Raw genomic sequence first — 26,896 nt, 5'->3', positions numbered from 1 at the left:
TGTGTATGTGTGCGTCCAGCCGTCCAGAAGATGGCTGAGGCACACATGCAGAACCTGGGTGTCTACCCCCCCTTGGAAGACCCCTTTGAGGGGGAGGAGTACGACGACTACCCCTGTCATGAGGAGAGGGAGGAGAGATTCCCCACCAAAGCTGCTGGTGAGATAGGGATTCCATACACTGTCAAGCAGTAACATATACACTCACTCATGTAATCGCATTGATGCTTTGACCATTGGTGTAACCAGCTTACATATTTAGCTGTGTGTATAGCCATTGTTATTCAGTGCCCACTTTTCAGTCAGATGGGCTGAATGTTGCACTATGCCGTGTTCAAAACAGCAGGGCCTCAGATAAACTCCTCTCTGCAGACAAGTAGCTGTATTACATTAGCACATATTAGCATCACTCCAACAAATCTATCAGAGAGCACAGCAGACCTCCCTGTGCTGCCATCCTGCCCTGTACCAGTCAGGGGGCCAGAGATGCCTAGCCACAGCTAACAGGCTAACAGTCTGCTCTCTCTGTAGCATCAGTCGTGATGCTGGGCTGCCAGCCCAGATGGCAGAGCTTCCTAATGAAATCCCTCCTGTGGCATCGTTAAATGCTGTTTCATTGGCTACTACTGTCATCATTGTTCTATAAATCTGTCGTTTGAACGCAACACGGCTGCAGGGTGGCTGTAGTGTCACACATCGCGAGACAGGGACTCTTAAAGATACATTGGAAGTAGACTGTGATTATCCTCACTAGAGCAATTGCCTAATTATGCCTGCATACACGTGCAGCAGTCACTTTCATATGTACTGGTATGATTCAGACTTGTAATACCATGTTGTAATACCACACACTCACAGGAGGCACATGCCTGACCAGGAAATGACAAGTAGAACCAGATTACCGTAGACTAGTTTGGGAGTAGAGTTATTATGATGTCCCGTGAATAGATTACCCTCTTTCCCTGGTGTTGTTTGTTAACCTTCCCTGCGTGTATTTTTCTGCAACGTCGAAATCCACAAATCTAAGCGGTCTTCAAGCTTACTTGTGTAGAAGGTAAGTGGTTTGATTGGAAGGAGACCAGTGTGAGCTGCTCTTCTTTGACGTCACCTCTTTGTCTCCATAGACCCCCAAGCGACCAGCACCACAGACCAATCAGAGAAGCCGGATGAAGAGGAAGAGGAGAAAGAGAAAGAAGAGGAGAAAGAGGAGGAAACGACAGAAGAAAAGACAGAGGAGAAGGCAAAGAAAGTGCGCAAAAGTGTCAAGTTTTAACACTACTTTGAAGGGAACAAATGAAGGGAGAGAGATGGTGGCAGATGTGTGAACGACTGAGTGAATGAATGAGTGACTTTAATGTGTGAACGTGTGAGTGAGAAAGAGAGCTTCTAAGTTTGAATGGTAAGTATTCAAATTAAATGAATGAATGAATGTAGGTACTGTCTGCAAATCTGTGAGCAAAGAAATCTGGAAAGCGAGAGGGAGAGAGGGAGAGAGAATGTATAATAGATATGGCCCTTGTGAAGAGGTGAGGAGTGGCTCCTTAGAACTAATGAGACGAGTGGATAGGTCCCCCTCACTGCAAAGCTAGTCTTCTCTTCCATGTCAGGGGAACCAGCCATTCACTTCTCACTTTCTTACTTTGCTCTTTGATGTTACAAAGCAATGGAATAATGGCTAGAAATAATTACACAGCACTCAAAATAACTGCAAACAGACAAACAGCTTGATGAACAGCTTCAGTATAGAGCACACACACACACACACACACACACACACACACACACACACACACACACACACACACACACACACACACACACACACACACACACACACACACACACACACACACACAGAGGAGATATCTTCTCACTGTCAGTTCAGACTATATTCTAAAGCTGTTCCGTTACTGTGCAGATATGATAATACAGACTCCCTTTCAAAATCACAAAGACCTGTATAATGTGTACCAAATGTCACTCTGGCCTAGATTGGATATCTGCAGCATGATCATATTGAGATCTTGTTCTTGGAAGAAGTGGGCAGCTGCTGCCATCTTGTGGCAAGATAGGGGATGTAGAATAACCAGAGCATGTGTATTGACATGGATTTACATACAATAAACTGTGCACTGCATAGGCCTTCAGATAATATGCATCTATATAATTGAAATGATCTAGATTTGCAATGTATTTGAAACATTTATTTGTGATGCATTTGAAGTTATTTTTGGTGTCCATCAAAGCTATGTGTGTAAATGATGTACTCTGGGTGTATGTGAGGATTGCCATGCTTTTGTAAAAGTAGTCCAATTTAGTTTTTTTTGTGAGGAAAAAAAATGTATTCATTTTGTATGCAGAATCAGATTCGTTTTGTTTGTTTGATTAAATAATTTCCTGTGTAAAGATGCATTAATCAACTTAGCTGTATATGGTCTCTTTCTGTTGAACAATTGTCACAACATTTAGTAACCTTTTAGTCATGACTTGGATAACTGTGTTTTTCATATTCTCATGGAAAACAACGCAGACAATACAATACATAGTGACTCTCTTTCTCTTCCTGCTGAAATGGAATGACACATTTGAATATTAAAATATTCACCCTCAGAATGTCATTACCAATCATATACTCATTGATAATGTCAGTCTAATAAACCGTTTTCTTTATTTCCATCGCATCTGTTCTCCAACTGCAGGATTGCTTGAGTCAGCGGAATATATTTTGATAGTGGTACAGCTGAATGTCTCAATCTGTACCAAACTGCTAATATATTGTAATTGTTTTGATTCTCTTTTTGTTGGACAATTGAACATGTGTATGCTCTTCTCTCTTGCCTGGGTGTATGGGCTGGGCAGCCCTTTAAAGTGTTGAGACATATGGCACCTACTCCCTCCATTCTCTCACTGTCTGGCTGGAGTGAGCATCCTCTCCTTCTCCAAGTCTCTCTATCCTCCTCGCTCAATAGGCGAGTGCCATGGCAAGAATGAACTCGAATCGATAATATTCTTCTTTATTTCATTATTTTTTTCTGTTCTTGCTAAAGATGTAGACATTTCAATGTGAGCCACAATAACAATATCTAAATAAACACATTTTCCTGATTTGAAATGACTTTTTTGTGTGTGTGTGTGTGTGTGTGTGTGTGTGTGTGTGTGTGTGTGTGTGTGTGTGTGTGTGTGTGTGTGTGTGTGTGTGTGTGTGTGTGTGTGTGTGTGTGTGTTCATGCCTGCATTCCTTGTGTGTATGTGTGTCTGTGATGACGGACACAGCTTGGATGAAGGAATTAGATTTGTTCTGGTGTGTGAAACTAATCCTAAAACTTTTAAAATATGCTTTTTAAAATAACATATATGACCTTAATTATAGGTACTACTAGACCGCACGAAATGATTAAAACAAGTGGTCCGTATTTCACAGCCTATGAAGGAATGAATGAACATTACCCACATTCCAGAAGGAATTCTGATACCTGGAATGCTGTCTGGTTGCTTCTCAGATGGTATGTTCGTGAAGTGGAGTGTGTCCGTCAAGTGGAGTATGTCAGAAAACACCCGCATGGAAAACAAAACTGGCAAAGTCAGCTGACAAAATAAAAATAGGCTTCCTTAGAAAATCTGCTAATTTATTTATTTGGACTGATAAGTTATTGCAACAACAGAGAATATAATGGTAGGTCCTTTAATATTTCATTTGTATATTAAGTAGCCTAATGCTACTGTTGTCAGATTAAAAACAAATAGCTAACATCGTACCACCATAGACATTAAAACCAGATTACCACAAATCTAAACCGGAAGTGAGATAGTGATCCCTTTCATGTAAAAGGTATTCCCGGAAGATACGTTTCTTCGATGATGAAGTACTAAATAGGTGAGTTAAAGGCTCAGGACTACAGTTTTCCTTATAAAATTCAAACCAATTTCGCGTGGTCATTGTTCAGATGTGACATTTGTGTCCTATTTATTTATGTTTCATTGAAATATATTCATGAGAATGGGGTGTATACTGTGGCTATGTTGTTAGCTCGCTAATGGTAATGCTAAAGCCAGCGCTAGCACTGTTGCTTTCTCCACTTGTAATGCAAGCCTAAATCAATTAAATATCACCCCCAGTATTATATACTAATTGTACATGTGTGTACGTAAACGGAACATGCATGTATTGCTAAACCAGTTGTAGCTTGCCAGTTTCAGTTTAGCTGTCAGCTAGCTAGCTGGTTAGCTATCTATTGTAGCTAGTTAGCTATATAAGTTACCTAGTTATTGTACCGTTTTCGTACCATTTCTAAGGCAGTGATTTGTGTCGACTGGTTGGTCAAGTTGGTCACTTATGTAATGTGGCTTGCGGTACACAGGCCAGATCTCAGGGTTAAGTTGTTTGTCTGTAAGGAGGGTAATTTAGCCTAATGTGTTCAGTCTTCAACCCCAATGCTAATTGATGCATTCTAAGCTAATCAATACTCTAAATAGGCCTTCTCAGAATCAGATAAATCAACAGCATTTATTGTCTATCTCTAACAGTCCAATGTTCAAAGTAACTTGTGTTTACTTTATTAGAGGGTGGGCCGGCCATCACAGTGAATATCAAGTATTTTTGATTGACATCTATCATCTTTGCCCTTTCCGTACATGTATGCCATTTTACTGAAAACACTGTTGTGTTAAGTTTAACTTGTGAGGTATTTACATTTGAATTCAATCACTTTTTGACCGGACCCCTTTTGATTTGAACAAAACCGACACATATTTGCCCATGGTAGAAGTGGTCAGGACATGCCTTTTTGGACCTGAATGCCAAAACATCCAATATCCAAAGGTGCTCAAAGTTGACCCATTTTTGCATACCCCACCATACCATTAGACATCCATATCTTCATCACTGGAAAAGATAAACAGTTGAAATTGATATCATTTAAAAGCTTACAAACAGGGTATTGGGAAATTCAGAAGATCACCAGGCAATCATTTTGTATGATCTATTGTCTAGAATAGAACATCATTATTGATGGTGATGATCAAATGTTATTGGTTGCCTATACACATAATTGTGTATAGGGGATGAAATACCTCATCCCCATATTGTTATTTATCTTCTTGCTCTTTTGCATCCCAGTATCTCTACTTGCATATTGTAATTATTTTTCCTCTATGGCCTATTTATTGCCTTACTTCCCTAATCCTCTACATTTGCACGCACGGTACATAGATTTTTCTATTGTGTTATTGACTATACGTTTGTTTGTAACTCTGTTGTTGTTTTTGTCGCACTGCTTTGCTTTATCTTGGCCAGGTCGCAGTTGTAAATGAGAACTTGTTCTCAACTGGCCTACCTGGTTAAATATAGGTGAAATAAACAAATCAAATGTATTTGTCACATACACATGGTTAGCAGATGTTAATGTGAGTATAAAGAATATGTACATCAAGATATATGAATGAGTGATGGTACAGAACGGCATAGGCAAGATGGAGTAGATGGTATAGAGTACAGTATATACATATGAGATGAGTAATGTAGGGTATGTAAACAAAGTGGCATAGTTTAAAGTGGCTAGTGATACATGTATTACATAAAGATGCAGTAGATGATATAGAGTGCAGTATATACATATACATATGAGATGAGTAATGCAGAGTATGTAAACATTATATTAAGTAGCATGCTTTAAAGTAGCTAGTGATATATTTTTACATACATTTCCATTATTATTATTATTAAGTGGCTGGAGTTGGGTTGGCAGCAGCCACTCAATGTTAGTGGTGGCTGTTTAACCATCTGATGGCCTTGAGATAGACGCTGTTTTTCAGTCTATCGGTCCCTGCTTTGATGCACCTGTACTGACCTCGTCTTCTGGATGATAGCGGAGTGAACAGGCAGTGGCTCGGGTGGTTGTTGTCCTTGATGATCTTTATGGCCTTCCTGTGACATCGGGTGGTGTAGGTGTCCTGAAGGGCAGGTAGTTTGCCCCGGGTGATGCGTTGTGCAGACCTCACTACCCTCTGGAGAGCCTTACGGTTGTGGGCGGAGCAGTTGCCGTACCAGGCGGTGATACAGCCCGACAGGATGCTCTCGATTGTGCATCTGTAGAAGTTTGTGAGTGCTTTTGGTGACAAACTGAATTTCCTCAGCCTCCTGAGGTTGAAGAGGCGCTGCTGCGCTGTCTGTGGGTGGACCAATTCAGTTTGTCCGTGACATGTACACTGAGGAACTTAACTTACTACCCTCTCCACTACTGACCGTTGATGTGGATAGGGGGGTGCTCCCTCAGCTGTTTCCTGAAGTCCACAATCATCTCCTTTGTTTTGTTGACGTTGAGTGTGAGGTTATTTTCCTGACACCACACTCTGAGGGCCCTCACCTCCTCCCTGTAGGCCGTCTCGTCGTCGTCGTTGTTGGTAATCAAGCCTACCACTGTAGTGTCGTCCACAAACTTGATGATTGAGTTGGAGGCGTGCGTGGCCATGCAGTCATGGGTGTACAGGGAGTACAGGAGAGGGCTCAGAACGCACCCTTGTCGGGCCCCTGTGTTGAGGATCAGCGGGGTGGGGATGTTGTTACCTACCCACCACACCTGGGGGCGTCCCGTCAGGAAGTCCAGTACCCAGTTGCACAGGGCGGGGTCAAGACCCAGGGTCTCGAGCTTGATGACGTGTTTGGAGGGTCCTATGGTGTTAAATGCTGAGCTGTAGTCGATGAACAGCATTCTCACATAGGTATTCCTCTTGTCCAGATGGGTTAGGGCAGTGTGCAGTGTGGTTGCGATTGCATCATCTGTGGACCTATTTGGGCGGTAAGCAAATTGGAGTGGGTCTAGGGTGTCAGGTAGGGTGGAGGTGATATGGTCATTGACTTGTCTCTCAAAGCACTTCATGATGACGGAAGTGAGTGCTACGGGGCGGTAGTCGTTTAGCTCAGTTACCTTAGCTTTCTTGGGAACAGGAACAATGGTGGCCCTCTTGCGTGTGCGAACAGCAGACTGGGATAAGGATGGATTGAATATGTCCGTAAACACACCAGCCAGCTGGTCTGCGCATGCTCCTCAGAGCATGCGCAGATGTTATTGCGGGTGTAGCGCAATGCTTGTGTTCCTAGCTCCAACAGTGCTGTAATATCTAACAATACACACAACAAGCAAATCTAAAAGTAAAAGAATGGAATTAAGAAATATCGACATATTAGAACAAGCCATGTCTGAGTCCGGAGTAAAATATTGTGCATGTGTGTGATGTATAGGCAGTATATGGATATACTACATTTTCTATCTGAAGAATACATAGGATACAATAGTATATGTACAGCAATAGTTGAATAGGATGGGCTTGACTAGAATTCAGTACTGTGCATTCGGAAAGTATTCAAAGTATTCAGACCCCTTGACTATTTCCACATGTTGTTACGTTACAGTCTTGCTCTAAAATGGATTAAATACATGTTTTTCCCTCATCAATCTACACACAATACCCCACAATGACAAAGCAAAAATATTTTTAGACATTTTTGCAAATGTATTAAAACAGATGTAACTTATTTACATAAATATTCAAACCATTTGCTAGGAGACTTGAAATTGAGCTCATGTGCATCCTGTTTACATTGATCATCCTTGAGATGTTTCTACAACTTTGAGTCCACCGGACACCCTTTAAAATGAGTGGATTCAGCTATTTCAGCCATATCCGTTGCTGACAGGTGTATAAAATTGAGCACAAAGCCACACAATCTCAATAGACAAACATTGACAATAGAATGGCCTTATTGAAGAGCTCGGTGACTTTCAACATGACACCGTCATAAGATGCCACCTTTCCAACAGCTCAGTTTGTAAAATTTCTGCCCCGCTAGAGCTGCCCCAGTCAACTATAAGTGCTGTTATTGTGAAGTGTAAACGTCTAGGAGCAACAACGGCTCAGCCGCAAAGTGGTAGGCCACACAAGCTCACAGAACGGGACTGCCGAGTGCTGAAGCGCGTAAAATCGTCTGTCCTTGGTTGCAACACACAAGCCTAAGATCACCATGCGCAATGCCAAGCGTCAGCTGGAGTGGTGTAATGCTCGCCATTGGACTCGGGAGAAGTGGAAACGCGTTCTCTTGAGTGATGAATTGTGCTTCACCGTCTGACGGACGAATCTGGGTTTAACACTACCTGCCCCAATGCATAGTGCCAACTGTAAAGTTTGGTGGATGAGGAATAATGGTCTGAGGAAGTTTTTCATGGTTCGGGCTAGAGCCCTTAGTTCCAGTGAAGGTAAATCTTAACGCTACTGCATACAATGATATTGTAGACAATTCTGTGCTTGCAACAGTCTGGGGAAGGCCCTTTCCTGTTATGCCCCCCGCACACAAAGCGAGGTCCATACAGAAATGGTTTGTTGAGATCGGTGTGGAAGAACTTGACTGGCCTGCACAGAGCCCTGATCTCAACCCTATCGAACACCTTTGTGATGAATTGGAAAGCTGACTGCGAGCCAGGTCAAACGATTAGGCCTCTCTAACGCTCTTGTGGCTTAATGGAAGCAAGTCCCATCAGCAATAATTCAACATCTGGTGGAAAGCTTTCCCAGATATTCTGTTATAGCAGCAATGGGGGGGACCAACTCTGTATTAATGCCCATAATTTTGGAATGAGATGTTCAACGAGCAGTTGTCCACATACTCTTGACCATGTAGTGTGAATATGAAAAAAAATCGCCATTTGTGGTTTTAGAATTTATGTTAAAGGTTTAAAAATAACATTTTATTTAACATTTTTTCAAGAAATGTTCAAATAGTTAAACTCTGTAAGCTTTTAAATTATAGCAAAATCCAACGCTTCTGGCAGACCAGCCCAACATGAGTTCCCCCTTATCCTTGCACTTTCACTGGCCACACCTCACCATTTACTCCCTCTCTCTCTGTCGCAGGTGGATTGGCCCCTCTCTCAGTAGGAATGCCGGGCGGAGTGGACTATGGGCAGTTTGGGGGGAGCCTTCCTGCCATCGCCTCTCTGAATGCGTCCTACTCTACCACTGTATCCCTCCCCTCCCCCCACTACCTGATGGTGCCCCCTGGGGAGAAGAAGGTCATCTCTGACGTCCGTCGCACATTTTGCCTCTTTGTCACCTTTGACCTCCTCTTCATCTCACTGCTGTGGATCATCGAGCTCAATGTGAGTTCACTCATTGTCAATCTATTTCTACTCATTTATTTTATTATATATACAGTGCCTTGCGAAAGTATTCGGCCCCCTTGAACTTTGCGACCTTTTGCCACATTTCAGGCTTCAAACATAAAGATATAAAACTGTATTTTTTGTGAAGAATCAACAACAAGTGGGACACAATCATGAAGTGGAACGACATTTATTGGATATTTCAAACTTTTTTTAACATTTCAAAAACTGAAAAATTGGGTGTGCAAAATTATTCAGCCCCTTTACTTTCAGTGCAGCAAACTCTCTCCAGAATTTCAGTGAGGATCTCTGAATAATCCAATGTTGACCTAAATGACTAATGATGATAAATACAATCCACCTGTGTGTAATCAAGTCTCCGTATAAATGCACCTGCACTGTGATAGTCTCAGAGGTCCGTTAAAAGCACAGAGAGCATCATGAGTTCTGGAAGAAAACCTGGAACAAACCAGAACAAAACTGCTGTTAATTTCCCAAGCTTTAAACATCCCAAGGAGCACTGTGCAAGCGATAATATTGGAACAAATCTACCAAGACTTGGCCATCCAGGCTGAAATCAGAGATGCAGGTCCGAGGTGGGAGATACTGGCAACAATCAGTTAAGAACAAATTGGCCTTTATGGAAGAGTGGCAATGAAGCCATTTCTTTAAAGCCAGGGTGCTCTGTCAGTGAAACCAAAATTGATGCACAAAAACACCATTTCCCATGGTGGTGGCAGCATCTGTTGGTCTTTAAAATTGATGGGATGGATGGAGCCAAATCAGGACCATTCTGGAAGAAAACCTGATGGAGTCTGCAAAAGACCTGAGACTGGGACGGATATTTGTCTTCCACACTGTGCAAAATCTACAATGGAATGGTTCGAAAATAATATTGAAAAGTCAAAGGAAGGTACGCCTATCAGACCACTGCAAATCTATTTTTATAGTTTACTCTGCTACTTGAGTCACCCTTCTCCGCTCTCTCTCTCTCCATGCGGCTTTTCAACATAGCCCTAGTCCCACCCCGTCACTCAAGGAGCGCATTTGTTGTTGCTTGACGAGACACTTTTTCGTTTAGTCTGCATGGTCAATGCAGCACATGCAACAATGTTGAGGACAACGATGTTGTTTCGAATTTGATCTTAATATAAATCCACAAGCGTTCTATAATTACAATATCAGTTTGTGTTTCTTACATCTGCAAACAATTAGTTTGTATTTTCTTAGCAAGTTAAGCTAAATCGTGTTAGCCACTAATGCTAATAATAACTTGTTAGCTGGCTAACTAGCTAATAAAAGTACTGAGTCGGAGCAAACGTAGCTAGCTAATACAGCCTGATACCAGTACTGGTGGAGGCTTAAATCAGCATGTTGTTTGTGCAACAGTATCTTCTAAATCAAAAGAAATATGCGAAGCATGAATATGTTGGCTATATGAAAACATATTTAATGTAGCTAAAGATTATAGGGTCCCCTAGGAAACACTGAATATCACTTTGGTTCCTACACTGTCACAATAACTCGTCCATGGCATTTTCATTCGTTGTCATGTCAAACAACACTGTATTCAAAGTGCCCACTATTATTTATATTCTAACTACAGAATTATATTAAACATTCAATTTCCATGATTCCAAAAGTTCACCCGTGTTTTGATCTAAATCGCTATTGCAACATTTGGTTAAAAAATACGGCCTCGTATTTTTGCCCATATCGTGGCAGTGTGGAAATTCTCAAATGAGTGCAGGAAATTATTTTAGGTTGAAGTTGAATTGAACAATATAAAACATTCCGAAGGTAGAAAGACTAATTTGAAATAATTTAGAATATATGTGTTGCCACCCTAGGGTCACGTACTACCCATAAAGCAAATTTAGAACTTTAGTTAATCAAAAACATAAAATACTGTAAAAAAAATAAATAAAAAAAAAGAAGTGAAAAATACCATATGATATTTTGTCCATATCGCCCAGCCCTAGTTCAAAGGCACTTAAATATTTTGTCTTGCCAATTCACCATCTGAATGGCATATATACACAATCCATGTCTCAATGCTTAAAAATCCTTCTTTAACCTGCCTCCTCCCATTCATCTACACTGATCTGAAGTGACCTCAATAAGGGATCGTAGCATTCATCTGGTCAGTCGGTCATGGAAAGAGCAGGTGTTCTTAATGACTTGTACATCCAGTGTATTACTCTTATCACTTTACCACTTCCTTAAAAATGTGAACAAGATTGTTAGATTCCCAGCAGAGCTGCTAACAGTCTACTTTCGGTTATTTTCTCTGTGTGTGTCAGTTGTCTCATTATGACAGCGTTCTCCACTGATGATGTATGTATGTTATAGGAAGAGCTCGCCTCTGGCTACATGTTTTACGAATGGTTCTACTCTGGCTTTGTCCCGCTACAGATCCAGAACTCCATTTGGCAGAGCCTTGAGCTGGAGGTTGTCAAGTACAGCTTCCAGTCCTCCTTCTTTGACATCTTTGTGAGTGTAAACGATCAAGCTATAATAATCGGTCCGAAAGTCGTACGTTTGACTGAACGTACTGTCAAGGTTACTCGCATGCCGACCCTTGCCTTTATTGAAAGCTAAGTCAACATGGCCAGCTCTCATGATCACATGATCACAAAACTTGGAAGTTTTACTCTTATTTTAATTTGTCTTTTTTTTCTCCACCACAGCTCCTTGCCTTGTTTCGTTTCCTGTGTCTCCAGTTGGGTTATGCTGCTCTGCGTCTGAGGCACTGGTGGGTCATTGCGGTAAGAGCGCTCCTTGAGACAGACCCGACAGACTGGTACCTAGATGGACTGATGGTCATATGTGGTGTGCTGACTGCTCTCACCCAATACCAGCTGTTGTTTTTAACAGTGTTTCATTCTTTTAGATCACCACTCTAGTGACCAGCTCCTTCCTTGTAGTCAAAGTCATTCTCTCCAATGTGAGTGCCTCCCCCTCTCCTCTTACCAGAAACCGTTTGGACTGAGCTCCACACTTGTCTCTGTTCTGAGCCACTTCACATTTCCACTTCTCTATTCAATAAGAACATGAGTATATTGTCAGTTTGTCTGCAGTTGACCTTTACTGTGTACTCAGCATGGTGGGGATTATACATTCAAATCTATTATGATCAGAGTTAAGCCTTTCTTCTGCCCTCTGTGTCGACGCGACGTGTCGACAGCCTGAAGCCACACCCCATACCATCTCTTCGCTATTTATTCATAACGAAGGGGAACGAGACAAAGTGTTGCTTTTGTCAAGATACCTGCTCAGCGTCACGTCTCGAAAATGGCAGAAGCAGTAGTGCTTATTCAAATGCAATATGGCTTTCTACACATGTGTATGTTAGAGTACCAAATGCCACCCTTTCCTCCATAGTGCACTACTTTTGACCAGACCCTTTATGGGCCCTGGTCAAATGTAGTGTACTAAATAGGGAATAGGGTGCCATTTGGGATGTAGCCTATATATACACCACTTGTCTCAGACTGACATGTCATTCCTCACACAGCTGCTATCCCAAAATGCCTTTGGCTACGTGTTGCCCATCACATCCTTTGTGGTGGCTTGGCTGGAGACGTGGTTCCTGGACTTCAAGGTGCTCTCCATAGAGGCTGGTGATGAGAGAGGTGAGTCACAGAGACATGGATACATTTGAATGGTCCAGGACTTTCCATTGACCATGTTTGTTCTGTCATTTTGCCAGATAGCACATGAATATTCTAAATAAGGTCTGGGCCCTCAGGAAATCCCCTCAGAAGCGGGAAGTGGGTTGTATTGGACAGACAAGTAGGATGGAATGATGAGATGGTTACATTTGCAATAATGGAATGAACAAAGAGAAGAGGAAGATGTGTGGTCTTTTACTTCTCCCTTTATGGTCTCTGTCTCCCTCAGCCTACCTAGCAGCAGTGAATGCAGTGTCGGAGCGAGCTCCCATGATCTACCCTCGCGCTGTGTCTGAAGGACAGTTCTACTCTCCACCTGAATCCCTCGCAGGTACCACACGACATCTCCCTTCTAATTCTCAATGTCTTTCTCAATCTTCCTTGTCTGCCATATCTCTCTTTCTCTTTGTTTCACCTTTACGCTGTCTCTTACCTAACTGTAATATCCATTCTACCTGTCTGTGTGTGTTGTTGTATTATGATGGCCAGGGTCTGAGGAGGACCTGGATGAGGAGGGGCTGGGTCGCAAGGCAGTCTCCCCCCAGGAGAAGGCGCTGGTGAGCCAGGGTAAAGAGGCCATGGCCGTGGTGGAACAGATCCTGGCCCAGGAGGAGAACTGGAAGTTTGAGAAGAACAATGTGAGGGGCTCAAGTTCAGGGGCGTCAAACTCATTCCATGATTTTTGTACATTTATTTGAACCTTTATTTAACTAGACAAGTTAGTTAAGAACAAATTCTTGTTTACAATGACGGCCTAGGAACGGTGGGTTAACTGTCTTGTTCAGGGGCGGTTCGATCCAGCAACCTTTCGGTTACTGGCCCAATGCCACTAGGCTACCTGCTGCACTGAAGGGCCGAGTGTCTGCAGGTTTGTTTTTTCCTTTCAATTTGCATCCAGTTAAGACCTAGACAACTGGGTGAGGGGAGTTCCTAACTAATCAGTGACCATCATTGGTCAATCAAGTACAAGGGAGGAGCAAAAAAACAACTGCAGACACTTGGCCCTCCATGGAATGAGTGACACCTGTGTTCCAGTTGCTTCTAGTTAGCTACCTGTTGTTGTACGCTGTTAGTTTCTGGGTTGGACACAAGATGGTTTGATAGTGACAGATTTACTGGATGTTGCTAATATGTCGTTGTTTCTCCTTTTGTCAGGACGCGGGGGATTCTGTGTACACACTGGAGATCCCCTTCCATGGAAAGACCTTCATTCTCAAGGTACACTGTCATCACTGTTTATTTTTGTGTATGTATTTTTCTTCCATAACGTGTGGCTTGTCTGGTGTAAGTATTTAGTATATTGGGTTATATGCCTTTGGAAAGTTATTTTGTTACGTTACAGCCTTATTCTAAAATGGATTAAATACATATTTTTCCTCAGCAATCTACACACAATACCCCATAATGACAAAGCGAAAACAGGTAGTTAGACATTTTTGCAAATGTATAAGGGACAAAAAGGAAAAAAGAAAGAAATATGAGACTTGAAACTGAGCTCCGGTGCATCCTGTTTCCATTGATCATCCTCGATGTTTCTACAACTTGATTGGAGTCCACCTGTGGTCAATTCAATTGATTGGACATGATTTGGAAAGGCACACGGCTGTCTGTATAAGGTCCCACAGTTGACAGTGCATGTCAGAGCAAAAACCAAGCCATGAGGTCAAAGGAATTGACCGTAGAGCTCCGAGACAGAATTATGTCGAGGACCTCAGACTGGGGCGAAGGTTCACCTTCCAACAGGACATCGGCTCTAAGCACACAGCCAGGACAAACAGGAGTAGCTTCGGGACAAGTCTCTGAATGTCCTTGAGTGGCCCAGCCAGAGCTCAGACTGGAACCTGATCAAACCTCTCTGGAGAGACCAGAAAATGTCTTTGCAGCAACGCTCCCCATCCAACCCGACAGAGCTTGAGAGGATCTCCAGAGAAGAATGGGAGAAACTCCCCAAATACAGATGTTCCAAGCTTGTAGCGTCATACCCAATAAGACTTGAGGCTGTAATCACTACTAAAGGGTGCTTTAACAAAGTACTGAGTAAAGGGTCTGAATACTTATGTAAATGTGATATTTCAGTAAAAATAAATGCATTGTTTTTGTCATTGTGGGGTATTGTGTGTAGATTGATGAGGGGGAAAAAACTATTTAATCAATTTTAGAACAAGGCTGTAACAATGTGGAACAAGTCAGGGGGTTTGAATACTTTCTGAAAACACTGTATATCGTATATTCAAGGTCTTCCTAGACTGTTTGATAGGTTTTGTATTTATAGCTATGTGTTTGTGTGCTGTATGTCCCAGGCCTTCATGCAGTGTCCTGCAGAGCTGGTGTACCAGGAGGTGATCTTACAGCCAGAGAAGATGGCCCAGTGGAACAAAACCGTTTCTGGTTGCCAGGTAACCTGCACTATCCTCTCCTCTTTTTCTCATGACCAGTCATCAGACAAACAGGCTTAACCTAGTACAGTGAACCTACTGTGTAAACTGTTTTGATTCAGGTCAGTTGTTGTGGCCCATACGATGCCAAAGGCTGACATTGCTCTCCATTTGTTCCTTTAGATCCTCCAGAGGGTGGATGACAACACCCTGGTGTCGTACGATATCTCTTCCGGGGCAGCAGGGGGGGTAGTGTCTGCCAGGTAACGCAACGCAACACAACATGGACTACCTCGAATATGGAGTCATCCTGTTCCCTATGTAGTGCACTAATTTGGACCAGGGCCCGCATAGGACTCTGGTCAAAAGTAGTACATTCTATAGGGTGCCATTTTATATAGGGTGCCAGCCCTCGTTTTGTCCATGTTTAGAATGTAAATGTAATTCATGTCCTTGTATCCCTCAGGGACTTTGTGAATGTGAGGCGGGTGGAACGCAAACGAGACTGCTACGTCTCCGCTGGCATGGCAACCGACCACAACGCCAAGCCTCCGCACAGTCGCTATGTCAGGTCTGGCTTTGCCTCTGGGACAGCCTCATTTCACTGGGAACAACACTGAAAGCAGATCATGTCAACCAGACCATTCATGCTAGTTAATTAGCCGACGTGTGGTACTACCCTCCCTCTCCTCTAACTCTCTCCTCTCCTCCCTACCATCCATCCCTCTCTCTCTTCTCTTCCCTAGAGGTGAGAATGGTCCAGGAGGGTTTGTGGTCCTGAAGTCCAGCAGTAACCCCTCGGTCTGTTCCTTTATCTGGGTGCTCAACACAGACCTCAAGGTAAGAACAGCCTGTTGAGGATGGTTTGTGTGTGCATGTTGCTTTGATGTATAGTCAGTGGGCTGGAGAAGCAGTATAACTTTCATGTCTGATCTTGTTTTGTCTCAGGGTCGACTGCCCCGCTACCTTATCCACCAGAGTCTGGCTGCCACCATGTTTGAGTTTATGGCCCATCTACGCCAGCGCATCCGTGACCTACGGTCCACTCGCTAGATGCCCTCTCACTTACTTCCTGTCGGGAAGCTAGATGCTTGCAACTCACAGCGCCACCGCAGGTTTGGTGGTGTCACTGCAGATTTATGGGAACACCTACAGTTGGAAGTGCACTTGAGATTATGGTGGATATCAAACTTACTTAGACTAGAGGAAGGTCAACAGCATAGAGAATGGGAGACTGGTGTGTCTGTACTTTCACCTGTCTTTTAGACGTGAGGAGGTCTGGGACTGTCAAGAGATGTTCCTCCTCTCCCATGGACTCCATGTTGTTTTTAAACATGGTTACACACGTTTTTATGTAACTTTTCTGCTGTTTCTCTCACTGATGCCAGTGCTGGCTGCATCTCCCTCCAGCCAAGAAGTCTAACAGTATTGAATGTGTAATGGAGGTTAGACTAGGACTACGCTTGATGAGACTTGATGAAGACCGTGAACTCTGAGCCTTATTCTACCGCACATTTATGTTAGCCATTGACTGGCTGTTATGCTTTTTTTCTTGTTGTTTTTCCACTGTCTTCACTGTCATTCTCTGGTAACCGGGGAAACTGCTACACATGACCACATCATAAACAAAAATGTAACTTTTGGAACACAATGAACCCACAGGGTGTCCCTTTTGTCCTCGTTGACCCACTGTGATCCATTGAAGCTGACTGTAGGAGTGCTGTAATCCTCCAGCCACTAGGGGGCGACACCACGGATCTACTAACAACGGTTAGACAACCTACTTAATGGAGCTCAAGATGGGTGGTTGTGATGACTTATTAGTCACTCATGGGTTCATAAAGAGTTTCAGATACTCTTCTGTGCCAAGCCTTTAGTGGCCTTTTTAGCTAGAGGGAATCCAACTGCCCTTAATGATGGTTGATCTAAATTGTAACTGTATTGGTAAGTGTATCGCAGCCTTCTGAGAAGCCTTTACTGCAGACCTACTGTAGATGGAGAAGTGGCAGTAAATGAATTATGTGATTCTTTATGTTAAACATTTATCATTGTGGTGGATGCAATATTGAAATTGGCTATAATCGGAGTTCTGATTCTCTGTATCTAATAAACATATGACAGTTCCTCAATGGCAAAGCATGCTGCTTTGCATATCACAACCTTCAGCTATCAGCCTGCTGTGTGCATGGCGATGCAGTACTGAATGTCTGGTGTGTCAGGTCATTGAACATTATGCTTGTGAGAACTCATGTTCCCCTCTAATGCCTTGCAGTCCTGTAAAAATACAAGTCGGACTTGTTCTGTTTTGGGCTCCACTCTATTTTAGGGCCCTAGTTATTAACAGGCTTAGCTACATCATTATTGTATCAGAACAGAAACAAAACATGTTGAACAAAGAAACTACATTTTTTTTGTTTTTTTTATGTATCTGAAAGTGAAAATATGGTCTTTGATTTCCATGATGAAGGAAAAAAAAGATAATTTGAATAGTTTGCCATCTGTGTGAGTGGGAGTTTCACACATAAACCAGTTCTGTAAATCTCTTAACTAATAATTGGGCTGAGAAAGCTGTTGGTTGGTTTGGTGCCTTTGTCACAGTGACAGAAATGGGCATACAGTGTCACTGTGACCACACTTTAACTGTTAGGACTTGTCTATTACTAGAATATCACTTGTTTGCTAAAGGTATGTGTTGCAAAGGTTGCTTTATTTTCAGTTTGGTAAGTTTTTTAATTTCTGTGATTTGTTCTAATGTTTTGAAATCATACAAACTGCTGATCGTTTACAAAAAAATGGGTCAATTTACGATAGTCTTCAAATATTTTACCAGGATACTGAATTGTATTTTTTTTAACAGAAGATTAGCCCGCCTTGAATCTCTAATAAAATGTTGAAAATAGTTATTGATGAAACATCCTGACTCCCATTACTTCCCAGTAAACCAACCCCTCAACCCTGTAACACAAACTGTCCAAGATGCCTGGTTGAGTAGGTTATCCTGTAGGCCTACATAGAAAAGCCTGATTTACAAAATGTACACTTGTGATATTAGGAGGGACTCCTCTGATAAGGAAGATTTCACAGGGAACATGACACAAACCACTGACTGTTTACCTGAGTAGATACAGGCAACACACAGGGTTTTGTCCATTAGGTGCCAAACTGAACAAAATGGACAACCTGGACTTGTCCACAGCAACCTTTGGGTTGCTAGCTGTTCACGGTATACGGCCGGGACAACCACACTACTTTTTTTTAAATTCTTTTTTTGCCTTAAGTAACCTTGGGTGTTATGTAACCATACCAAACGTAACACGTCATACTAATATGAGTATCCCGGATTTACGTTTACTATGTTACGCCTAGTCTATGAGACCAGGCTGTCCAATAAGAAACACGTATTGTTTTAAAAAGTTCCCTATTGCATTCCCTAATGAACATGGTCACGCTCCATTTCTCAGTCTCCCTCTTTCTCACCCTGTCTACCATTTGCATGGCTCTCTGTGCTTGAGGCTGTGTTTATATCATGATTATAACACTGACTAAAGTTGTCATCTCATGGGAGCTCTCCATAAACATTTACACTACAATCTACTATGTTGTCCTTTTTTTTGCCTTTTCGATGAGTGTGGTATATAAGATACAGAATTTGGGTAGTAGAGAGAATTTTGTGAACCAAGCGTACCTTTAGTCTAGGATTTTTTTTTTTAAATGGGTCCATTTTGCGTGGATAGAATCTAGTCTTTTTATAATAGGAGCACTGATTATCTTGTTTCCTGATGAAGCGGTTCTCTGATATATTTGCTATTTTACCATTTCCACTACGTGTAGAATACATCCAGGTTATTGGCCTAGGGGCGATGACATCTAGCAACAAATATTTTACTTTGAAGAAGCTTGTTTTGTTTAAATGCAATATGTAGCCTTTTTCCGTCTGTAGAGTGTGTGGTTTTAAATGGATGGGTGAAGGAGAAAAGAATGTGGGTCGCAAGGTGGGGGGTACAGTAGCTAGGGCCTTGCTATTGCTGCTGGGGGGCAGAGGATTGTTCAGCTCACATGACTGGGCTGTGACTGAGTTGGGTCTTGTGTGTTCATCTGGATCTGTGGTGATGAGTGAGAGGGGAGTGACTACTCAGTGCTCTCTTTGTGGCGAGACATTCCCTGGGTCATCCTCTCTTCCAGCTTCTCTGATCCAGGAGGAAAGTCTCTGGGCCAGGATTTGGAGACCTTAGCTGGCTACCTCTTCTGGACCTCAGTCATCGGGACCTGGAATGAGAAGAGGATTCCACACCAGTATATACAGCGTGGATGTCGGAGGGAGATTGGAACCCATAGATCTGTAACTTTTGTATCTGGAAACTAGTTGTTGGAAATGAACTCAACTCTCTTTAGAATGGTTTCTGTCTGAACGGGATCTTTTTCTTGAAACTAATTTTTGTCAGCGTGGAGGCAGGGTATCAACAGAGTGAGAATCGTGGGTGTTCACCAGCTCTGTGAGTGCTTGATAAACTTTTTCTCTTTATTCCTGTGGATATTGTTTTGGAATCAAACTCTGAGGGCGTGACCAGGGTTCCAGGTCCGAACCCTCATCCTACACCACTGGGTCACCTATCCTCAGCAGGGAACTGGTAGACAGAAAGAGGTGGATATAGTGCGTTGGACCAACTTCACCGGTTGGAGAGGACATTTTTTTCCTTCTTACCTGTCCTGTACCTGGATAGGACTTGAGAAACGGTACCGTATACCCTCTCTTGTTTGAAGAGTTGAACCATATCTGGACACCAGACCTTATCTGGACCTCTAACTGCTCTCACGCTATCTTCTACCACTCTACTTCCCTCTCTCTCTCTATCAGAGATGGGGGCTGCCTTCAAGAGGTTCTGTGCTCGGTTCTGTTGCTGCTGCTGCTTTAGCGATGATGAAAGTGAGGAGGAGAAGGAGCCTTTAATCACGTATGCAATTTGTGACACCGCGATACACTGACATATAGACTTATCACCATGACAACCCATGACACCCCGACACACTGACATACACACTTATCACCATGACATACTGACATACACACTTATCACCATGACACACTGACATACACTTATCACCATGACACACTGACATATAGACTTATCACCATGACACCCCAACACACTGACATACACACTTATCATGACAACCCACGACACAGTGACATACACTGACATATAGACTTATCAACATGACAACCCATGAAACCCTGACATACACACTTATCACCATGACAAACCGACATACACACTTATCATGACAACCCATGACACAGTGACATACACATGACACACTGACATATAGACTTATCACCCTGACAACCCATGAAACCCTGACACACTGACATACATACTTATCACCCTGACAACCCATGACATCCTGACATACACAATTATCACCATGACAACCAAACACACTTACACCACAGGAGGCTGCTGAGGGGTGGACGGCTCATAATAACGGCTGGAACGGAGCGAATGTAATGGCATCAAACCATGTGTTTGATGTATTTGATACCATTGAACTTAGTCCGTTCCAGCCGTAACCACGAGCCTGTCCTCCCCAATTAAGGTGCCACCAACCTCCTGTGACTTGCATACACTTATCACGGCACACAACATAATGCTTAATAAACAAACAATGTCACAATTCCTCATGTGATTTCTCACCCTCATGTCTCTCCACACCAAACCATAGGATTAAGAGTTACAGTTGAAGTCGGAAGTTTACATACACCTTAGCCAAGGATCACCACTTTATTTTAAGAATGTGAAATGTCAGAATAATAGGAGAGAGAATGATTTATTTCAGATTTGATTTATTTCATCACATTCCCAGTGGGTCAGAAGTTTACATACACTCAATTAGTATTTGGTAGAGTTGCCTTTAAATTGTTTAACTTGGGTCAAATGTTTCGGGTAGCCTTCCACAAGCTTCCCACAATAATTTGGGTGAATTTTGGCCCATTCCTCCTGACAGAGCTGGTGTAACTGAGTCAGGTTTGTAGGCCTCCTTGCTCGCACACGCTTTTTTTCAGTTCTGTCCACAAATTGTCGATAGGATTGAGGTCAGGGCTTTGTGACGGCCACTTCAATACCTTGACTTTGTTGTCCTTAAGCCATTTTGCCACAACTTTGGAAGTATGCTTGGGGTCATTGTCCATTTGGAAGACCCATTTGCGACTACGCTTTAAGTTCCTGACTAATTTCTTGAGATTTTGATGTCTTGAGATTTTGTTTCAATATATCCACTTAATTTTCCTCCCTCATGATGCCATTTATTTTGTCAAGTGCACCAGACCCTCCTGCAACAAAGCACCCCCACAACATGATGCTGCCACCCCAGTGCTTCACGGTTGGGATGGTGTTCTTCGGCTTGCAAGCCTCCCCCTTTTCCCTCCAAACATAACAATGGTCATTATGGCCAAACAGTTCTAATTTTGTTTCATCAGACCAGGGGACATTTCTCCAAAAAGTACAATCTTTGTCCCCATGTGCAGTTGCAAACTGTAGTCTGGATTTTTTTATGGAGGTTTTGGAGCAGTGGCTTCTTCCTTGCTGAGCAGCCTTTCAGGTTATGTCGATATAGGACTCGTTTTACTCGTTTTGTACCCGTTTCATCCTGCATCTTCACAGGGTTCGTTGCTGTTGTCCTGGGATTGAGTTGCACTTTTCGCACCAAGTACATTCATCTTCAGGAGACAGAACGCGCCTGCTTCTTGAGCGGTATCACGGTTGCGTGGTCCCATGGTGTTTATAGTTGCATACTATTGTTTGTACAGATGAACGTGGTACTTTCAGGCATTTAGACATTTCTCCCAAGGATGAACCAGACTTGTGGAGGTCTACACCATGACAATTGGAGGTCTAGACCTCCATTTTTGTCAGAGATTTTGGCTGATATCTTTTGATATCTTTTTCCCATGATGTCCTGCAATGAGGCACTGAGTTTGAAGGTATGCCTTAAAATACATCCACTGGTCCACCTCCAAAAAACTCAAATGATGTCAATTAGCCTATCAGAAGCTTCTAAAGCCATGACATAATTTTCTGGAATTTTCCAAGCTGTTTAAAGGCACAGTCAACTTAGTGTATGTAAACTTCTGATTTATAAGTGCAATAATCTGTCTGTAAACAATTATTGGAAAAAAATACTTGTGTCATGCACACAGTAGATGTCCGAACCGACTTGCCAAAACTATAGTTTGTAAACAAGAAATTTGTGGAGTGGTTGAAAAACCAGTTTTAATGACTCCAACCTAAGTGTATGTAAACGTCCGACTTCAACTGTATGTCATGCTCTCCATCCACAGCCCTCAGATTTAGTCACACTAGTATAATACACAGGTGTGGAACCAACCAACAATGATCCTCTCTATATCTATTGAATTGATAACAGCTTTACAGTCATCCCGATGTTCCCCTGATAGACCACGCGCGCCTGTGTTCATCTGTGTGTCTCTGTCTGTCTGTCTGTGTGTGTGTGTGTGTGTGTGTGTGTGTGTGTGTGTGTCTATTTGTTATTTTGGTCTATTTGTTTCAGTCCTGACACTTTGGAGTACTTTGACCGCGAGGCGAAGAAACGAAGGGAGCAGGAGCAGAACCTATGGAGTGAGCCAGGCGACCCGAGCCACTCCGAGAGAGACGATGACCGGATCCTGTACAACCTCATCCAGAACAGGAACCAGACACGCAGGGGCTCGCTGGTACCAGAAGGGGGGGGGGGGCACTTACTGTATGACAACAGAGATCTTGGGTTTCTAAGAGGGACCCACTGGGCACTGGGCACACAATGGTTGAATCAACGTTGTCTCCACGTAATTTCAATGGATTTTATGCGCTCTGGTATAATGTAGGCCTACATTATCCAACTAGGTACCATGCCTGTCAAATCAAATCAAATGTATTTATATAGCCCTTCTTACATCAGCTGTACAGAAATCCAGCCTAAAACCCCAAACAGCAAGAAATGCAGGTGTAGAAGCACGGTGGCTAGGAAAAACTCCCTAGAAAGGCCAAAACCTAGGATGAAACCTACAGAGAGGAACCAGGCTATGCGGGGTGGCCAGTCCTCTTCTGGCTGTGCTGGGTGGAGATTATAACAGAACATGGCCAAGATGTTCATAAATGACCAGCATGGTCAAATAATAATAATCACAGGCAGAACAGTTGAAACTGGAGCAGCAGCACGGCCAGGTGGACTGGGGACAGCAAGGAGTCATCATGTCAGGTAGTCCTGAGGCATGGTCCTAGGGCTCAGGTCCTCAGAGAGAGAGAAAGAAAGAGAGAATTAGAGAGAGCATACTTAAATTCACACAGGACACCGAATAGGACAGGAGAAGTACTCCAGATATAACAAACTGACCCTAGCCCCCCGACACATAAACTACTGCAGCATAAATACTGGAGGCTGAGACAGGAGGGGTCAGGAGACACTGTGGCCCCATCCGAGGACACCCCCGGACAGGGCCAAACAGGAAGGATATAACCCCACCCACTTTGCCAAAGCACAGCCCCACACCACTAGAGGGATATCTTCAACCACCAACTTACCATCCTGTGACAAGGCCAAATATATCCCACAAAGATCTCCGCCACGGCACAACCCAAGGGGGGGTGCCAACCCAGACAGGAAAATCACATCAGTGACTCAACCCACTCAAGTGACGCACCCCTCCTAGGGACGGTATGAAAGAGCCCTAGTAAGCCAGTGACTCAGCCCCTGTAATAGGGTTAGAGGCAGAGAATCCCAGTGGAAAGAGGGGAACCGGCCAGGCAGAGACAGCAAGGGTGGTTCGTTGCTCCAGAGCCTTTCCGTTCACCTTCACACTCCTGGGCCAGACTACACTCAATCATATGATCCACTGAAGAGATGAGTCTTCAGTAAACACTTAAAGGTTGAAACCGAGTTTCCGTCTCTCACATGGGTAGGCAGACCATTCCATAAAAATGGAGCTCTATAGGAGAAAGCCCTGCCTCCAGCTGTTTGCTTAGAAATTCTAGGGACAATTAGGAGGCCTGTGTCTTGTGACCGTAGCGTACATGTAGGTATGTACGGCAGGACCAAATCAGAGAGATCGGTAGGAGCAAGCCCATGTAATACTTTGTAGGTTAGCAGTAAAACCTTGAAATCAGCCCTTGTCTTGACAGGAAGCCAGTGTAGGGAGGCTAGCACTGGAGTAATATGATCAATTTTATGGGTTCTTGTCAGGATTCTAGCAGCCGTATTTAGCACGAACTGAAGTTTATTTAGTGCTTTATCCGGGTAGCCGGAAAGTAGAACATTGCAGTAGTCTAACCTGGAAGTGACAAAAGCATGGATTAATTTTTCTGCATCATTTTTGGACAGAAAGTTTCTGATTTTTGCAATGTTACGTATATGGAAAAAAGCTGTCATTGAAATAGTCTTGATATGTTCTTCAAAGGAGAGATCAGAGTCCAGAGTAACGCCGAGGTCCTTCACAGTTTTATTTGAGACGACTGTACAACCATTAAGATTAATTGTCAGATTCAACAGAAGATCTCTTTGTTTCTTGGGACCTAGAAAAAGCATCTCTGTTTTGTCCGAGTTTAAAAGTAGAAAGTTTACAGCCATCCACTTCCTTATGTCTGAAACACATGCTTCTAGCGAGGGCAATTTTCCAACAACGTTGTCGTCTTCTGTTTGTTGCGGGAATGTGCTGCTGTCTCACAGTAGGCTTACTCTAGTTGATTGACCTGTGTTTGTGGTGCTAGTTGTGTACGAGGTTAATATTGTTTGTATGTAACCCTGCACCCTTTCTCTCTGTAGGCGCACCGGCGTCTGAGTGTGGACATTGAGGGTATGAGAGATCTGCGTCGGGAGGTCAGAGACAAGTGGAAGATGATCCTGGAGAATTTAGGTGAGAGAACAAATGGAAGGGTAAAATGAGGGTGATGGAGAACAAATGAAAGGGAAAAAGGAGAGGAAGACAAAATTGATCAAGTCTAATCTCAGCAACCGTGAACTCTCATTGGCTCAGGATTCATGGCGGAGGCGGAGTCTCTGCTGACGGTGTCTGCCAGTGCGTCGTATGACCGTATGAAGAACGCCTCGGCGTCACGCACACTACTGCACACGCTCCACTCTGAGACATCCATCTTTAACACCCGGGAGGCCCCACCTGAGAGATACCTCTTCATCCTGGTGAGAACAGAAACTAACAGAGGGACATTTTGTATTATGGTTATAATGTCTTTCACTTCCTTCTCCAAATAACTTCCTGTTTGATGATGATGATGACTCTTATACCTTCCCTCTTTGGGTCTTTTCTCTTCTTCCTTCACTCTGTTTTTCACCCTCCATCTTCCTCTCGCTTTCCCTCCTCTCAATTCAATTCAATTCAATTCAAGGGCTTTATTGGCATGGGAAACATGTTAACATTGCCAAACCTCTCTCCATCTTCCTCTGTCTTCCCCTCCTCTCTCCTTTTCATATAGGATCGTCTCATATACCTGGATGCTGCTGAGGACTTCTTGGCGAAGGCGAGACGCTTCTACCCCAAGCGTGATACTGATGATGAAGATGAGGACAACCCATTAGCAGTCAACCTGCCGTTGCTACTGGCCAGAGTGAACCGCACCATGAACAGAGAAGGGAGCGATGATGAGGACAAGAGGCTGGATGAGGAAGATGGGAGCGGAAGAGAGGAGGACAACTTCTAGACGGAACAGGAGCTGCAATGGCCTCAGACAGTAGACAGGGGGCAATAGTTAGTCGATTATGTTGCAGAGTTGGGAGTATACAAGGACTAGGATGTCTGATTCTGAATATACTCTGTTGAAAATACTCTCCCAATTTGCACTAACACTAGGGGTCTATTCAATCTGTGTTGCTGAAGTGTTACAGATTGTGCGATAGAAATGTTAAGGTAATTTCCGACTGAACAGACATATGCCGTGTGTACCGTGTATGCAGTCTCTGCTAACACGGGAACATTGCCTTCACATTTCAATCACTCTGTAACGCTGAACTACAAACTGAATAGAGCCCGAGGTTTGAACAAAAATATATAGCTTTCCTTTCACCTCATCAGAACCGTGATCCAATATGATTCTTTTTTTCTGTTTAGGCAGACTTAGCTGGGTCTCAGGTATATTAGGGAGAGTTTTGGAGGTTATCACCCTGCCATTTTTTTAAAATCCATCCAGACAGTGTTAGTTACCCAACTCCCTGGGTCTGTTCATTATTGGTCTCCGTCAGGGAACACAGTGGACACAGTTAAACACAGCACTGAAACCCGTAGGGCACAGCTGTCCTGTTCCACATCAGCACTTTGTCTCATGATTATCAGCACTTGTTTTATCGAGTCACAAGACAGTCTTTTAAAACCAGTAGCTAAGATTACCTTGGAATAAATGTGTGTTAAACCAATTAAATCATTTGGAGTTGTCCATTTATTTAATGGACCATGCTTATCAAGAGGTACTAGTGTATTTTTTGTTCATGAAGTTTACGGAGATGAGTTTAGTAACAAAATGACAACTTTGAATGAGTGTGTGTGTCTGTGTGAACAGTGGAGGTTGCAGTATGTGGGTATCTAATGGTCACTTTAAGTACATGTCAAGATTGTGAGAGTGTTTGGGATGTTTTGGTGAGTTGAAGGGGATGCAGCATGTGTCTTATGTTCTATTGTAAAGTTGATATGGAAAATAAA

General features: G+C 43.1%; 3 protein-coding genes across 3 annotated transcripts in view; all 3 read left to right on the top strand.

The window, feature by feature from the left end:
- LOC118365254 (protein phosphatase 1 regulatory subunit 1B-like) overlaps positions 1-3,102 on the top strand; it is a 34,667-nt gene extending 31,565 nt beyond the window's left edge. The window contains exons 4-5 of the mRNA XM_052490842.1: positions 20-157; positions 1,122-3,102. Coding sequence (XP_052346802.1) covers positions 20-157; positions 1,122-1,270 — 287 coding nt within the window. The 3' untranslated portion in view covers positions 1,271-3,102. The remainder of the gene's footprint in view (positions 1-19; positions 158-1,121) is intronic.
- Positions 3,103-3,712: 610 nt separating this feature from the next.
- On the top strand, positions 3,713-18,097 carry LOC118365253 (stAR-related lipid transfer protein 3-like). Its single transcript, XM_035747319.2, has 14 exons — positions 3,713-3,871; positions 8,902-9,146; positions 11,565-11,642; positions 11,840-11,917; positions 12,043-12,096; positions 12,667-12,784; positions 13,053-13,154; positions 13,313-13,461; positions 13,979-14,041; positions 15,124-15,219; positions 15,382-15,461; positions 15,665-15,769; positions 15,945-16,038; positions 16,147-18,097. Exons 2-14 carry the CDS (start codon positions 8,928-8,930, stop codon positions 16,249-16,251), a joined length of 1,341 nt encoding a protein of 446 aa, XP_035603212.1. The 5' UTR covers positions 3,713-3,871; positions 8,902-8,927; the 3' UTR covers positions 16,252-18,097.
- Positions 18,098-19,381: 1,284 nt separating this feature from the next.
- Positions 19,382-26,896, top strand: LOC118364734 (melanoregulin-like). The gene is made up of 6 exons (XM_035746431.2): positions 19,382-19,932; positions 20,054-20,150; positions 22,765-22,927; positions 25,012-25,102; positions 25,223-25,386; positions 25,680-26,896. Exons 2-6 carry the CDS (start codon positions 20,056-20,058, stop codon positions 25,902-25,904), a joined length of 738 nt encoding a protein of 245 aa, XP_035602324.1. The 5' UTR covers positions 19,382-19,932; positions 20,054-20,055; the 3' UTR covers positions 25,905-26,896.

This window comes from Oncorhynchus keta, chromosome 32 (genome assembly GCF_023373465.1).
Source record: "Oncorhynchus keta strain PuntledgeMale-10-30-2019 chromosome 32, Oket_V2, whole genome shotgun sequence".
NCBI lineage: Eukaryota > Metazoa > Chordata > Actinopteri > Salmoniformes > Salmonidae > Oncorhynchus > Oncorhynchus keta.
This window is presented reverse-complemented; position numbering and strand designations above follow the sequence as displayed.